Source organism: Leptonychotes weddellii, chromosome 10, assembly GCF_054177405.1.
Source record: "Leptonychotes weddellii isolate Sample4059 chromosome 10, ASM5417740v2, whole genome shotgun sequence".
NCBI classification, from domain to species: domain Eukaryota; kingdom Metazoa; phylum Chordata; class Mammalia; order Carnivora; family Phocidae; genus Leptonychotes; species Leptonychotes weddellii.
Genome location: NC_138378.1, coordinates 26977530 through 26994952, shown reverse-complemented (window position 1 = coordinate 26994952; position 17423 = coordinate 26977530). Strand labels below are relative to the sequence as shown.

The 17423-nt window shown below is 37.6% G+C and overlaps 1 protein-coding gene and 1 pseudogene across 3 annotated transcripts in view; both read left to right on the top strand.

Annotated features, from left to right (window-relative positions):
* RNF24 (ring finger protein 24) overlaps window positions 1-17423 on the top strand; it is a 70646-nt gene that overhangs the window by 43536 nt on the left and 9687 nt on the right. For all 3 annotated transcript variants that reach the window (XM_006742586.3, XM_081833168.1, XM_081833169.1), the window contains 2 exons: window positions 4134-4176; window positions 6225-6266. In XM_006742586.3, the coding sequence (XP_006742649.1) occupies window positions 4134-4176; window positions 6225-6266 (85 nt within the window). The remainder of the gene's footprint in view (window positions 1-4133; window positions 4177-6224; window positions 6267-17423) is intronic.
* LOC102729464 (small ribosomal subunit protein eS27-like pseudogene) lies at window positions 6273-17417 on the top strand (annotated as a pseudogene).

Here is a 17423-nt window from a genome sequence, read left to right as displayed (position 1 = left end):
GCTGTGGTGGTTCCAGCAGCAGCAGTAGCTACGACAGTGGCAAAAGGTTTTAATCACTGCCAGGAAACAAAGCTTAGCAGGAGAGGAGAGCCAGAGAAGTGACAGGGAAGCTATAGGTTACAACAGATTTGTGAACTCAGCCAAGCACAGTGGTGGCAGGGCCGAGCTGCTACAAAGAAGACATGTTTTAGACAATACTCATGTGTATGGGCAAAAAACTCGAGGACTGTATTTGTGACTAATTGTCTAACAGGTTATTTTAGTTTCTGTTCTGTGGAAAGTGTAAAGCATTCCAACAAAGGGTTTTAATGTAGATTTTTTTTTTTGCACCCATGCTCTTGATTGCTAAGTGTAATAGTCTGATCATGACGCTGAATAAATGTGTCTTTAAAAAAAAAAGAATAGCCAAGACAGTAGTTAAGAGCAGAGCTTGAGGACTTAATATTGCCAGACCCATACTTGTTACAAAGCCCCAGTATTTAAAACAAAGTGCTATTCACCTAGCACCCAGAATTTGGTTTCTAAATACTCTTCTCCAATAAAAGGAACCAAGATTCTTTTGAAAAAGTGGTTAATTCCACAACTGGGGCATAGGAAATACAAGATGAGCCTGGAACACCTTTTGGTGCCAGTAAGCAAGGATGTGCATGGAAAAGGATGAGGGCATACTGAAAGGACACAGACGTCAACGTGATGGAGCTAATGAAGGCCAACCCTAAATCAGTTTGAGCAACAAAACAAATAATGATCATACTGAATTATATAACCCATAGACTAAAATATCCACAAATTAATACTGATATAAATAAATAAGAACGGACAACTCTTCCATACAGAAGAATTCCAATTAATGTACAAGGAATTAGAAAACTACAAAACCACCACCATGTAGCCACTACAGTAATTGTTGCAAGCAAGATGGGTGCTAAAATCAGTGGGCAAAAGTTTGAGAAAAAAATAGGTATTTGCATAGTTTCAACATCTCTTCCCCAAGATATTGATCAGTCACAAAGAGGGAAATAGTACCTTTTACAGTGGAGAGACCTGGTAGACACCTCCATAACGTAATGATCATTGGTTAATGTGTCAAATTGAAAGTCAAGGGAAAACTAAAGAATTGTCAGAGATTGGAGGAGGCTAAGGAGACATAAATAGATGCAAGGTAGGATCTTGGATTGGATAATAGAACAGGAAAAGGACAATAATGAAAAAAAATGAAATTCAAACAATGTTGTTTAATATTATGACAATATTAATAATATCAGTGTTAATTTCCTGGGTTTGATCACTGTACAATGGTTTTGTAAGATGTGAACATTGGTAAATCTGAGAGGAAATTTATGTGAACTCTACTTTTTGCAGCTTTTCTTTTTGCAGCGATTCTGAGAAATTATTTCAGATAAAAGTTAAGAGAAAAACTAATGTGGGGCTGCTTGGGTGGCTCAGTCATAACGCGTCTGCCTTCAGCTCAGGTCGTGATCCCAGGGTCCTGGGATCAAGTCCTGCATTGGACTCCTTGCTCAGTGGGGAGCCTGCTTCTCCCTCTCTGCCTGCCACTCCCCCTCTGCCTGCCACTCCCCCTCCTTGTGCTCGCTCTCTCTCATAAATAAATAAAATCTTAAAAAAAAAAATAATGTGGTAATGACATCAGGTGCATTCATTTCCCAGGGCTGCTATAACAAAGTACCACAAACCAAGTGGCTTAAAAATAACAGAACTCTAATCTCACAGTTCTGGAGGTTAGAAGTTTGAAATCAAGGTGTCAGCAGGTCCATGCTCCCTCTGAAGGCTCTAGGGGAGAATCCTTGCCTCTTCCCTAGTTCCTGGTAGTTACCAGAAATCTTTGATGTTCTTTGGCTTGTACCTGCATGATTTCAGTCTGTTTCTGTCTTCACCTGGCCTTCTTCTACACCAGTCATATTGGATTTAATATGACCTCATTTTAACTAAATAATCTACAAAGTCTCTATTTCCAAATAGGGTTGCATTCTGAGGTTCCAGCAGACATAAATTTTTTAGACTATTCAACCAAGTATACAGGAATAGGCAAAGAGACCAATGGAATAGAACAGAACTCTAGAAACAGACCCACATATTGGATCTGACTTATGACAGATGTGCCACTGCTATGCAATAGGGAAAATAGGGTCTTTTGAATAAATGAATCAAATGAAAATCTGCATGTGGATAGAAAGAATCTTGACCCCTTCCTCACATCATATATAAAGACTAATTTCAGATGGATCATAAGTAATTTTGGATGGATACCTAAATGTAACAGGTAAAATAACAAATTGTTTTCACAATACACACAAGAGAATATCTTCCTGATCGGGGGGTAGGCAAAGATTTCTTTAACTGGATGCAAAAAGAACTTGACATTATTGGGAAGAGTTTATAAATTGGACTTAATTTAAATTAAAAGCTTCTGTTCATCAAAAGATACCATCAAGAGAATGAAAACACAAGCCATAGAGTGGGAGATAATTGCAGTACATAGGCCAAAGAGAGGACTTGCGTCTGAAATATATAAAGAACTCCTACAAATCAATAAGAAAAAGGTAACTCATTTTTTAAAGACCCAAACAGGCATTTTTTCTTATTTTTTTTAAAGATTTTATTTATTTGACAGAGACACATCGAGAGAGGGAACACAAGCAGGGGGAGTGGGAGAGGGAGAAGCAGGCCTCCCACTGAGCAGGGAGCCCAATGTGGGGCTTGATCCCGGGACCCTGCGATCATGACCCAAGGCAAAGGCAGACGCTTAACTGACTGAGCCACCCAGGTGCCCCATCAAACAGGCATTTTATAAAGGAAGTTATCCAAATGGACAATAAGCTTACAAAAGGGTGCTGAGGGTGCTGAACATCAAATGTGAAATGCAAATTAAAGCTGAAATGAGATACGACTGAATACTTACCAGATTGGCTAAATTTTTTTTAACTGATCCTACCAAGTAGTGGCAAAGATGTGAAACAGCAAGAGCTCTAGTGCATTACATCTAGGAATAGAAATCAGTACAAGCATTTTGACTAGCAGTTCTACTCCTAGGTATATACTCAACAGAATTAAATCTATATGTCCGCTAAAAGACGTAGAATTTATGTAGCAGCTTTCTTTATAATAGCCCCAAACTGGAAGTAACCTAAATATTCATTAACAGTGTAATGGATAGTCTTATATTCATACAGTGGAACACTATATATCAGTCAAAAAGAATTACTGCAACCATGTGGATGAATTTCACAAGTAATTGTTAGCTGAAAGAAGCCAACACAAAAAGCATATATCACATGATACATTTAAGTGAAGTTCAAAACAAGCACAGTTAATCTATAGTGATAGGAATCAGGATAGTGGGTAACTCTTAGGGGTAGATATTGATAGTCATTTCAGGGGTCCTGGAAATGTTCTGTATCTTGATCTGTGTGATGTTACACTTGTGTGTGTGTGTGTATGTACATATATATATATATTTTTTTTAACATTTAGCTGTATTTTTTTAATTTTTTTTTTTTTAGATTTTTAAAATTTATTTCTTAGAGAAAGTGAGAGCGAGAGAGAGAGAGCCAGTGAGAGCAAGCACGAACAGGGAGCAGGGGGGAGGGGCAGAGGGAGAAGCAGACTCCCCGCTGAGCAGGGAGACAGATGTGGGGCTCCATCCCAGCATTCTGGGATCATGACCTGAGCCGAAAGCAGATGCTTACCCAACGGAGCCACCCAGGTGCCCCACATTTAACTGTATTCTTAAGGTTTCTTTACATTATTAGATGGATGTTACACTTAAATTTTTTAAATTAAGAAAAAATGTGATCTATTAAATACTAAAACAAGTGGACTGTCACCAATATAAATAGAATTGAAGCTTCTTCATTTAAATATTTGTTGTATTAAGATTTTGTTTTAATGAGATTTCACTTGAACTTAACATTTGGATAACATAACATTTTATGGTTCTTTGGCTACTTTCTCATAACGTGGTAACAGATGTGTCATTTGGGTGTTTTTCAGGATAAAGATTTTGGATTTTAAACCATAAATGATATAAATTAATATCAAAAATCTGTTTAAGATCTTTTTATCAAATCGTTATATTCGAAACCTCAATATCACATTGCTCATTTGTCTTTTAGGCTAAGACATCAAGCACACAAAGAATTTTATGCCTACAAACAGGTAAGAAATCTACTTCAGATTGGCCTTGATTTTTTTTTTTAACCAAAAAATGAGAACTTAGATTTCCATTCATATTTTAAACTGGGACTGGATTTACTTGTGTTCATTTTAGCATTTCACTTCCAGTTTGCAGTACAAAATAAATCAACTTCACTTTAAGCATTCCTCATTATTTGAAGTTCAGATGATATAATAATACAACAGGGAACTTTAGCCAACACTGCTAAAGGAAAATGCTATGGTTAATAATCCTTAAAATTACTGTTAATCTAGTAGAGTTAAGAGATCCCATTAAATGAATTTGTTACTTCTTCCGTTAGAAGACATATCAGTTCCTCAGAGGTGAACAGTTGCATTATAGTGATCTTATCTCCTCCTCCTCTCTCACGTCACACTATCGGAAGTCTAAATACTTGAGTCATTGCTGTTAATCCCTACCCTTTGTACTGTCATTCCTTTACCGATTTGTTCTTTAAGGGAATAAATTTAGCTTTTCTTGATGGCCAAGTAAAATTTGTTTTTTCTTCCATGTGTCATCTGATGACATTTTACCACGGACACCAAACAGTGGGCCTAGGTGTTCCTAAATTTTCTTTTGGCCCAAAGTATGAAATTATTTTTATTGTCCTTAGTTTTTTTTGCTTTCTGGTTTTGGGATTTGGGTTTTGGTTTTGTTTTGTTTTTCTTTGTTTTTTGTTTGTTTTTAGGGAGTCGTGGGGTAAGCTTTAGTTTATTTGGGTCTTTAACCTTGCTGACACTGATGCTGGACCATGTCACCATTTTAGGATTACGTATCTCTTTGTCCATCTTTTGTTTATATCTCTTTGAAATCTGAGCTCATTGTCAAGTCCTTTAGATGTCCACACCGATGTTCATAGGTAACCCCATGGTCTTCCCGATAGGTCTCATGTGAGATTCATAGAGTTGAATGTTTTAGTTTTCTAAATTAATGAATCCTTTTGTCTCAATATTATCATAAATTTGACAACCTGTAAGATATTTGTATGTAAGATGTAAGCTAACTAGAAAGTAAAATTGGCCTTGATGGTCATTTAACAAGTAAAATTGACTGATAGAGTTAATAGAGTAACAAGATAGACAGTAAAGTGGTTTTTAAAATATACTGAATTGGAAATTTAGTACATCCCTGCATAGCTGGATGATAGCTTTTGGTTGTGATTTCTGAAAATATGATTTGCCCTGAAAACCATTTTTGGTTCAAGAATGTAAGATACTCAAAACTGGGAGATTTTCCCCCAAATTTCACTTACCTATTTTTTGACTTTAAGATGGCATATAATTCTAATAAGCTGTTTATTCTCCAAAATTTTCTATTTTATTTTTTTTATTTTTTAAGGATATTATTTGTTTAAGTAATCACTACACCCAACATGGGGCTTGAATTCACAACCCCGAGATCAAGAGTCACATGCTCTACCAACAGCCAGTCAGGCGCCCCTGGAAATTTTCTTTTTAAATAATAATCTGCTGCCCTCTTATCACTTGTCATTTTTTTTAACTGGTATCCAGTTACCACAGGTTGGGGATGGCACCTGGGTGAATTTTAAGTTCATTTACATGACTTTGGGTAGAGCTAAAATTTTCTGAGGATAATGATGAATAAAAATAAGCAAAACTTGCAAAATTAAGTTTGACCTTATTTTTTTAATCTTTTATACATTAATAGTTCTCATCAGCTAATACTGTTTTAGTGAATCATGAGAGTCAACCTCATTTATTTTCCTCCTAAGTTAGCACTTGGTCCAGATGAGCATGTATTTATGTCTTTTCCTGAAATTTAATCTATACTCAAAGGGATTTTAAAATTGTTTTTCAGGAGAACATTGCATCACTGCTCAGGTTAAAAAAAAATGTTGCTAAAAAAAATATGGCTAAAATGTTCTGTCTCAATATAAAAGAGATTTTTTTCCAATATTGAACAGGAGGAGAAGTGAGCTACATATACAAAAGAAAAATATGTTTTAGTATAATGAGAAATTTTTTAATTATAAATGTAAATGGGCATAACATACTTTTTTGTCTTACAGGTTATATTAAAAGAGAAAGTTAAAGAACTGAATTTACATGAAGTAAGTTGCCTATAAGTATTTTAATCTTTTCTTGAGCTATTATCTAATAGAAGTAGTATGCTGTGGTATGCTTAACCATCTTTATTCTAAGAAGTTTAAAAAAGTTAGGCTTATTTTGATCTGCTTAATAGAATATTTGAGATGATGATTGAGAAAATCAATTATGAGATGACTTAATTATGAGAAGATTTTTAATAGAGATGGTGGTGATGTAAGATTTCATAGCAGTAGGGATACTGTGTGCTGTCCCTGATATTTAGTAGATAGATATAAATTAGTTTTTCTACTCAAGTGAATTTGTACTAATTTCATTCTTGAAAATGTTCCTAGAATCCCATCATATAAATGGCACAAAAGAGGCAGTGATTACTTCATGGGGTGGGGCTTGGGGAGGTGAGGCAAGAGAATACAATAGAGAAGAATGCAGTTTGACTTTGACTCCTTGGGATTGTCTAGTGATGAAGTTGCATGGTTGGTTCCCAGGTATTCATTATGTTACCATGCTTTGTAACGTGAATACAAAAGTGTGTGTGTATCCTGCTGTACATCTTCAGACACATTGCCTATAAGAATTCTTTTTCATTTTACTCCTTTTGTCGTCTCTGACTACAGTTGTTCAGAATTTTTAATTTTAGGGCCCTTTTCTCTTCCTTGCTTTCCAAGTTTTTGAATCGGTTTGTAAAACAAGGACTTGGAAAGCTGCACATTATAATATCTGTCTTACATAATTGTGGGGCAGCTTCATTGCTAGTCTCTTCAAAGAGACTTAATTTGTGAAATTATTTGAATAATGATTTAGGGGTGCCTGGGTGGCTCAGTCAGTTAAGTATCTGCCTTTGGCTCAGGTCATGATATCAGGGTCCTGGGATCAAGCCCCATGTTGGGCTCCCTGCTTATCGGGGAGCCTGCTTCTCCCTCTCCCCCCTGCTTGTGCTCTCTCTCTCTAATAAATAAATAAAATCTTTTAAAAAAAAAAAGAAAGAAAAGGTGGAAAATGTATAATCTTTTATTTAAGAAAAAAACAAAGCTTTTAGTTAGGAGATAAGGCTTAGTATCCCATGTGACTCTACTGGGAGAGGACTTTAAAAGCTTGGGCGGGGTTTCCTCTGGACTTTGCCCCACACAGCTTTCCCTTTGTGGATTTTGGTTTTCATCCTTTCCCTGTAATAAATCTTAGCTATGAGTACTACTAAAACAAAGAATTCAGACTGGAATCTCTTGTCTATTTTCATGAAAGGGTAAACCAAAAACTAATCGCAAAAATGGTTACCTATAAAGAAAGGGCAGGAACAGAAAGGAGGGTTCAAGGACAGAAGCTAGACTTTTCTGGATGTACCTTCTTTTGTAGATTTGACTTTGGAACCATGTTACTGTTTTACATAATTATATAACAAAGTTAAATTTAAGATTTTTTATATCTCGGGGCACCTGGCTGGCTCAGTTGGAAGAGCATGCGACTCTTGATCTTGGGGTTGTGAGTTTGAGCCCCATGTTGGGTGGAAAGATTATTTAAATAAATAAAACTTAAAAAAGAGTTTTTATATCTCTAAAAATTGAAATAAAATGGGGCAAAAAGAACTCAATTGTGTATTGAATTGATGCCTGAATCACACAGAGAGGAATTATTTCAACTTTTAAGCACAATAATTTGATTTTCCATCTCTAGTGCAATATATCCTTAGGACAAAAAGAACCACAAAGAAATTTTTTTTTTTTTTTTTTTTAAGATTGATCAATGGAGTTTACGTTCTGCAAACTCCTGAAGACTTTTATTTTTTTTTTAAGATTTTATTTATGTATTTGACAGAGAGAGAGACATAGCGAGAGAGGGAACACAAGCAGGGGGAGTGGGAGAGGGAGAAGCAGGCTTTCCCGCTGAGCAGGGAGCCCGATGCGGGGCTCGATCCCAGGACCCTGAGAGGATGCTGCTTCCTCTTCCTCTACCTGCCACTCTCCCTGCTTGTGCTCTCTCTCTCTCTATCAAATAAGTAAATTTTGGGAAAAAAAAAGATAATGATTTATATTATTGTCAAACACTTTGAAAATGTCTACTGCTCCTTTGCTTTTTTTGCATATTTTTTTAATCAAAGAGTTGCTATATTACAGCATTTTAGAACTAACCTTTTAAATCCAAAGCATCAAGTACTGTTTTTTTTTTTTTTACTGTTTGATTTTTAAATTTTCCCAAAATTAATATGAAATAATAGAGGATGATCTCTTTTCTATTTGGGGTCTCTTTAAGGACTATAAATGTAAAGATTATATTCTGACACATGTTAACCAATATTAAACAACCAGATTCCTCAGGAGCAGAAATCTTCCTCATTGGTCTGACCCACTAGTTTAGAATGGGTCTTTATCTTGAATGAGTACATTGTGTTGCATCATTATGTATCAGAGTTATATCCCATTTGCACTTACCCATTCCAGTTTTGCTGAATCTGACCAGCTACTGGTCCCCTCTCCCCCTTATTTGAAACTAGTAGCTAGAAAAAAAAAAAAGAAAGAAAGAAACTAATAGCTAGGATAACCTAACCTTGCTCTATTGCTTGTTTCTAGAGGCAATCAGGTATTTTTTGCAATTCATTTGGTCTTTTCCAGTTGCATTTCTTGGTGATGAAACTATTTTGTCAGACTTTTGTGTGTATGTGTGCATTTCTGTAGCCTAATTATACAGTAGTAACATAGCTTGGTCCTGTGTAAGCATGTGGAATTTCAATGTGGATACTGTTATTAGTGAATAATTACAATAGTGAAAAATCAAAGATAAGCTAAATGTCCATCAGTGGTGAGTGAATAAATTAAACATGATATACATTGATTTATACACTCATCCTTTCACCAACAACAGAACAATCATGCAAGTGGGAGATTATCCACCAAGAGGGAGGGAAGGAAGGAAACCTGATATAGTACAATGAGGTACTATAAAGTTGGCAAAATTAAGGATTGAGCTCTATCTGTAAATGTCTCAATTGGGATAGATCTCTAGTGGGATCCAAAAAAAGCAAGTCACAAAGTGATATGTTTATATGACATATGTAAACTAAACTAAACACCATATTGTTCATGGATTTATATGCATACTACAAGGTGTTTTACTGTGTTTGAGAAGGACACAGTTACATGGAGAAAGAGTAGAGAAAGATTAGGGGAAGTTGGTCAAAAGAGATGTTAGTTTTATATGTAATGGGTTCTTAAAGAAGGAAAACAAGTTAATATATTACTTTTAAAATAATTTTAGAGTTGGGGCACCTGGATGGCTCAGTTGGTTAGGTGTCCAACTCTTGATTTCGTCTCAGGTCACGATATTAAGATTGTGAGATTGAGCCCCGCTTCAGGCTCCACCCTGGGTGTGGAGCATCCTTGGGATTCTCTCTCTCCCTCTGTCCCTCTCCCCTCCCTCTCTAAAATAATAACAATAATAATTTTAGAGTTATTGGATACATAAAACATGTCAGACACTGTACTAAACTAAACTGCGAGACACAAAGAAGCATAAAATACTAATTTCTACTCTTAAGCGGTTAGCAGTCTGGTAGAGGGGACTATAAATGAGAAAGTCAAACTGCAGTGTGGAGAAGGGTGCTGTGTGTTATCTGGGATATATGCTGAGAAGTTCTTGAGGATTCTGGTATTGCACACACAGCTTCTTGGCTTTTGCTCTCCTAAGGGAGATTTCCTGGGACCTTGCAGGCTCAGATGCCCAGACACCACCCCCCACCCCAGCTTCTTAGACAGTTGGCTCTATAGCTGACTGTATCATTTTTGCTTAATTTTTTCTACCAGTATAGGACTCAAACAACACTTACACTAAGTGAAGCTAAGGAGATACTATATACATAATCAAAACGCAAGAATATATTGTCCTTCTATGAAGAAAAATGTTCTTTCAATACCCATAGTCTTCCCTGTTTTTGTTTATTTCTCCATCTTTTCATAGAGACACAGATATAGAGGAGGAGATCTCTAAGAGAAACAACAGAACAATCATGCAAGTGGGTTAATAAATGGCATATAATGAAGTCTTGGTGTCAAAAACAGAAGGGTCCTATGGAAGCTGCGTCACACTGGGGCATGCAGGTCCTGTTAAAGGAGTTGCCAGGACTCAGCTCTAGCTGATTGTTGCCATGGGGGAATATAGGCCAGTTGCTGCCAGATTTGGGTTTCTTCAAGAGAAGCTCGAGAGTCTTGGCATTAGTTTATGATCTGCTCCCTGTTTGCATTTAGTCTTTGATTTGTTCACCACAGTGTCCCCAACTCTAGTTTTGGTGAGTGGTTGCTTTCTCCATTAAATTTCCTTTGTCAGAAATCAAACGGCCATATTTTGTGACTCTATTTCTGGATTCTCTAATCTGTTCCATTGATTTATACACTCATCCTTTCACCAACACCACAGTCTTAATGTAGCTTTACTAATAAAGCTTACTGTAGCTCTGTAAGTCTTAAAATCAGGCAGTGTGATCCTCCAACTTTATTCTTCTCCAAAACTGTTTTAGCTAGTCTAATTCCTTGCTCTTCCATATAAATTGTAGCATCAGCTGGTCTATATCTACAAAAAAGAAGAAATCCTGCTGTGGGATTTTGATTAGTATTTCATTAAATCTATAAATCAGGGGAAAATTGACATCTTTACCATGTTGAGTCTTCTAATCTATAAACACATTATGTCTTTTCATTTATTTACTTATTTGTATAAGGCTCTGTTAGCTGAATACACATTTAGGATTTTTAGGATTATGTCTTCTTGGTGAATTGACCCTTTTATTGAAATTATAATATCCCTCTTCATCTCTGGCAATTTTCTTTGCTTTGAAATCTTTGCCCAATATTAATATAGCACCTCGAGCTGGGGCACCTGGGTAGCTCAGTTAAACATCTGACTCTTGGTTTTAGCTCAGGTCATGATCTCATGGGTGGTGAGATCAAGCCCTGCATCAGGCTCCCCACTCAACTGGGAGTCTGCTTAAAGATGCTCTCCCTCTGCCCCTCCCCCTACTCATGCTCACGAGCTCTCTCTCTCTCTCTGTCTCTAAAATAAATAAAAAGAATTAACTCCTTTTTAAAAAAATACATAGCACCTCTAGCTTTCTTTTGATTGATGTTTGCATGGCATGCCTTTTTCCATCTTTTTAATTTCAGTCTACCTATATAATTATATTTGAAGTGAGTTTTCTTATAATAGCATAAAGTTTGGTTATGATGTTTTTTTTTCTTTAACCCACTCTGCCAATCTTTGTTTTAATTGGTGTGTTTAGACCATTTACATTCGAGGCAATTATTGATGTTTGGAATTAGGTATACCATTGTATTATTTGTCTTCTGCTTTTCCTACTCTGTCATTCTTTTTCCCTATTCCTGCCTTCTTTGGGTTATTTGAACATTTTTAGTAATCCGTTTTAGTAATTCATTTTTATTTTTTTTTAAAGATTTTTTTCATTTATTCATTTAAGAGAGCACAAGAGAGAACATGAGTGGGGGGAGGGGCAGAGGGAGAGGGAGAAGCAGACTCCCCACCAAGCAGGGAGCCCGATGCGGGGCTCAATCCCAGGACCCCGGAACCATGACCTGAGCCGAAGGCAGATGCTCAACCGACTGAGCCACCCAAGCACCCCTAGTAATCCATTTTTAGTATCTATTATGATTTTGACTTGATCTTTTTGTATAATATTTTAGTGGATTATAAAATAAATTAGAAGCAATTTTTTAGCACTTCAGTTGGAATGTAGAAACCTCTCACCATATAGATCCCTTTACCATTTTCCCTTTATGCAATAGCTGTCATATTACATCTATATACATTGAAAATCCCATCAGATAATATTATATTTTTTACTTATAACTGTCAAGTATATTCTAAAGAATTCAGAGAGGAAGAATAGTCATAAATATTTATCCAGATATTTGTCATTTCTGTTGCTCTTCATTCCTAATATTCCAATTTCCTTCTTAATTCCATTTTCCTTCTATCTGATGATCTTCCTTTAGCATTTCTTTTAGAGCAGATCTGCTGGCTGTGAATTCTACTAGTTTGCCTTCATCTGAGAATGTCTTTATTTCACCTTCATTCCTAAGGAGGATATTTTTATTTGGTATAGAACTCGGGGTTGACATTTTCTTTCAGCCCTTTTTTTTTTTTTTAAAGATTTTATTTATTCATTAGAGAGCAAGAAAGCACAAGCAGGGAGGGGGAGAGAGGGAGAAGCAGACTCCCCACTGAGCAGGGAACCCAGTGCAGGGCTCGATCCCCGGACCCCGGGATCACGACCTGAGCCAAAGGCAGATGCTTAACTGACTGAGCCACCCAGGTGCCCTCTTTCAGCACATTTAAAATGTGCTGCTTCCTTCTGGTCTCCACAGTTTCCAATGAGAAATTCATAGTTATTCAAATCCTTGATCCTCTATCAGTAATGTGTCCTTTTTCTCCAGCTGCTTTCAAGATTTTTTTCTTTGTCTAGTTTTCAGCAATTAATTATGATATATCTGAGCATGGATTTCTTTGGATTTATCCTGTTTGTGGTTTACTCAGCCTTCATAAATATGTAGGTTTGTCTTTCACCAAGCTTGGGAAATTTTCAGCCATCATCCAGATTTTGTTTCCGCATTGCACTTTTCTGTCCTGCCAGCACACCAGAGAAGGCCTCCTCTACCTACTGTGGCCGTATGGGCCAATCAGAATATGGATAGCCTTGTAGAACCCTGGGTCCACATCCACAATACAGTGGTAGAGCCGTCGCGTAGCTTCCAAATTTGAATTCGGTCCATCCCCTCTTCCATCACGTATTGCCTGTATCATCAGAAGGGTAGGAGACCCTGCTCCCCTCTGCATCTCAGCAGCAGCTGGGATCCTCACTGCACAAGGACTAGGAAGGGCCATCTTTAGGTCAGTTTTCCCAAGTCAGGTAGGAAGTGGGTGAGGAGTAGTATAGCAGACATGCTGTGGCCCTGCTCTGCCCTGCTTTCCACAAGAAGAGACTACAAAAGAGTTGGACCCATTGGAGTTGCCCTTTGTGTAAAGAACATCTTTTCCTTCTTCTCCTCGCCTCCCCATAGACTCATCCCCTTCCCTCTGCTCCAGTGAGGTGGCGGCTCTGGCAGGGCAAACTCTGCCACGTCCTTGTCTTATGTAGGAGGAGATTTAAACCTTTTCAGTCTTTCTAGAACTACTGATCAGTTTTCTTATAAATCACATTCCTGAGTTTTACTTTTAAATTAGTATAAAAATATTTGGAGCCCAATTGAGGTTTGTGCCAGGTTTGTTTGAATTGTAAAAATAGTAAAACAACAACAACAAAAGTCCAAAGCATGTATAAGGGACAGTATACAGGACCCTAAAGATTGAGTGGGTAGAATATAGTCCCTCCCTTCAATCAAGGAACACTGATCCCATGGGAGAGAAGAGAGAAGGTCATAAGTCAATGAGGCATGTACAGTAATGGACCAAGGACACAAACACATGAAGGCCATGGAAAGGACTGCCCACTGTAGTTCAGTTTGGAACAGGAAAGTTGGTTCATCCCTGAGTAGCACAACTATCTTTAGGTTGCTTTCATAGCTCTCAAAGATTCCACCTCTGAACTAGAAATGCTGCCTCTGAAGAAGATGTGATAGCTTCATGACCATTCAAGGAAAGGTATAATGATAATGAGTGCCCATCATAGAATCTATTTAAAAGAAAACCATTTTGGCTGCATCACCTGAGCTGTGGGTCATTTTCATTGTGTGACATTGTGTTCCCCACATAATTCTCCTTCCCCAGTTTGCATTTGAGGTAAATTCATGGACTGTATCAGCCACCTGGAAATTATCAAAGCCTGCCTTCTTGGGCATTTTAGAGATCGTGCACTAGTTGAATGCTAGTCCAGTATACATCTGTAGTTCCCATAAAGCCACTGTTCCCTCAAACATGTCTTATTTATGGATATAATCTCAGTGTAATGTAAATGGAACCAGTATGCAAGGTGGCAAGATTACTAAGATGTCGTTACTTCATATAATTATCTTAAGACCAAGGGAACTCACATTTTAAAAAATTTAGATAAGGTATTCCTTATTTTGCATTTGTAGAAATTCAGATTTAAGAAAGTTGAGTAGAGGAGCACCTGGGTGACTCAGTCAGTTAAGCATCTGCCTTCAGCTCAGTGATCCCAGGGTCCTGGGATCGAGCCCCTCGTTGGGCTCCCTGTTGGGCAAGGAGTCTGTTTCTCCCGCTTCCTCTGCCCCTCCCCCCTCCTCATGTGTGCTCTCTTTCACTCTCTCCCTCTCTCTCTCAAAATTAAATTAAATTAAAAAGTTGAGTAGAATGGGCATGGGCATGTTATCCAGCTTCTGAGCATGGAGAAAGAATGTGACCCTAGCCCTCCCCATGGTGACAACCTCCCCACAAGAACATACCCCTCACAAGGAATCTCCCCCATCCCTCTCCAGAAGAGAAGAGGAAACACAAGAAGCACCTAGTGCAGAGCCCCACTTCCTACTCCATGGATGTGAAATGCCCAGGTTGCTATAAAATCACCACCAACTTTAACCATGAACAAATGGTAGTTTTGTGTGTTGGCTGCTCCACTGTCCTCTGCCAGCCTACAGGAGGAAAAGCAAGGTGTACAGAAGAATGTTCCTTCAGACAGAAACAGCATTAAAAGCACCCTGAATCAAAATGACTGGGAAACCATCCCAGTAAACACATTTTGGATACAAAACAAAAAGAGTGTGACCCTATCTGTTTGAGTCTGGAGCCATCACATCTTGATGCTCTTACTGCCCCCACAGACTTGAAATTTCTGCTGTTCCCCAAGCTGCAAAAAATTACTTTGGAGGTACCTCACCCAGCTTCCTTCTGCTTTCTGCAGATACCATCAATTAAGAACTTTTCTGACTTTTAACATGTAAAACAGGCAAACTCAAGTATCTATAGACTGACCAGTCAGTAAATATATATTCCTATCCCAGCTTCTGGCAGGGTTGACATTATCATAGGATGCATTCTTTGATTTCAAAAAATGAAAAGTGATGAGGAACTCTTCCTGTCTCATTCTGTCAGGTCCTAATGTCAAGAGCAGACAAAGACATCACAAAGAAAGAGAACTCCAAACCAATATCCCTTACAAATATAGGTGAAAAAGTCCTCAACAAAATACTAGCAAACCAAGTCTACCAGCATATAAAAAGGATTATATGCCATAACCAAATGGAATTTATTCCAGGAATACAAGGTTGGTTCAACAAAGGAAAGTCAGTCAATGTAATACACCCTATTAACAGATAAAAGGAGGGAAAAAAAACAAACAAACAGGATCACTTCAATAGATGCAGAAAAAGCACTTGACAAAATTCAACATTCTTTCATGATAAAAAACTTGACATACTAGGAATAGAAGGGAATTTCCTCAACTTGATAAAGGGCATCTATGAAAAACACAGAGCAGGGCGCCTGGGTGGTTCAGTTGGTTAAGCGACTGCCTTCGGCTCAGGTCATGATCCTGGAGTCCTGGGATCGAGTCCCGCATCGGGCTCCCTGCTCAGCAGGGAGTCTGCTTCTCCCTCTGACCCTCCCCCCTCTCATGCTCTCTCTCTCTATCTCATTCTCTCTCTCACATAAATAAATAAAATCTTAAAAAAAAAAAAAAAAACACACAGAGCTAACATCATAATGGTGAAAGACTGAAAGCTTTTTCCCCTAAGATCAGAATAAGACAAGGATGCCTGCTCTTACCACTTTTATTCAACATTGTACTGCAGGGTCTAGCCAGAGCTGTTAGGCAAGAAAAAGTAATAAAAGGCATCCAGATTAGAAAGGAAGAAGTAAAACTATATTTGCAGATGACATGAATTTTTAAAAACTGAAAACTCGTAAGAATCCACCAAAAATCATGAGTGCTAATAAATGAGTTCAACAGATGTCCAGGATACAAAATCAACTTACAGAAGTCAGCTGTATTTCTATGCATTGGCAATGAATAATTCAAAAATGAATTTAAGAAAACTATTCCATTTACAACAGCATCAAAAAGAATAAGGTAACTAGGAATAAATTTAACAAAGAAGCTCAGACTTCTACACTGAAAACTACAAAATATCCTTGAAGGATATCTGGGGCGCCTGGGTGGCACAGTAACACATCTGCCTTCGGCTTAGGTCATGATCCTGGGGTCCTGGGATTGAGTCCCACATCTCCCTCTGCCTGCTATTCCCCCTGCTTGTGCTCTCTCTCTCTCTCTGTCAAATAAATAAAATCTTCCCCAAAAAAATCCTTGAAGGATATTAAGGAAGACCTATGTAAGTGGAAAGACCTACCGTGTTCATGGTTTCAAAGACCTACTATTGATAGGATGGCAGTATCCCCCATAATATTTACAGAATCAGTGCTATCCCTATCAAAATCACAGCTGTCTTTTTTTTTTTTTTTGGTAGAAATTGACAAGCAGATTCTAAAATTCACATGGAAATGCAAGGGATCCAGAATATCCAAAAACAATCTTGAAAAAGAACAGAGTTGGAGGATTCACACCTTCCAATTTTAGAACGTAAAGCTTCAATATTTAAGACAGTGTGATACTAGCAGTTGGAAAGACATGCAGATCAATGGAATAGAATTGAGAGTTCAGAAACAAACCTATACATTTATGGTCAATTGATTTTCAATAAGTGTGCCAAGACAATTCAATAGGAAAAGAATAGTTGAATCAGTAAATGGTGCTGTGATAACTAGATAACCAAAATATGCAAAAGAATGAAGTTAGAACCCTGCTTCACACCATATACAAAAATTAACTAAAAAATGGACCAAAGATCTAAATGTAACAACTAAAATTACACAACTCTTAGAAATAAGCATAGATATAAATTTTTTTGGCAGGGGGAAGGGCGCCTGGGTGGCTCAGTTGGTTAAGTGACTGCCTTCAGCTCAGGTCCTGAACCTGGAGCCCCAGGATCAAGTCCCACATCAGGCTCCCTGCTCAGGAGTGCTTCTCCCTCTGACCCTTCCCCCTTTCGTGCTCTCTCTCATTCATTCTCTGTCTCTCAAATAAATAAAATCTTAAAAAATAATAATAAATAAATTTTTGTGACTTTGGGTTAAACAACCCAAACACTTTCTTAGATATGACACCTAAAGCACAAGCAACCAAAGGAAAAAAACAGATAATTTTAACTTCATCA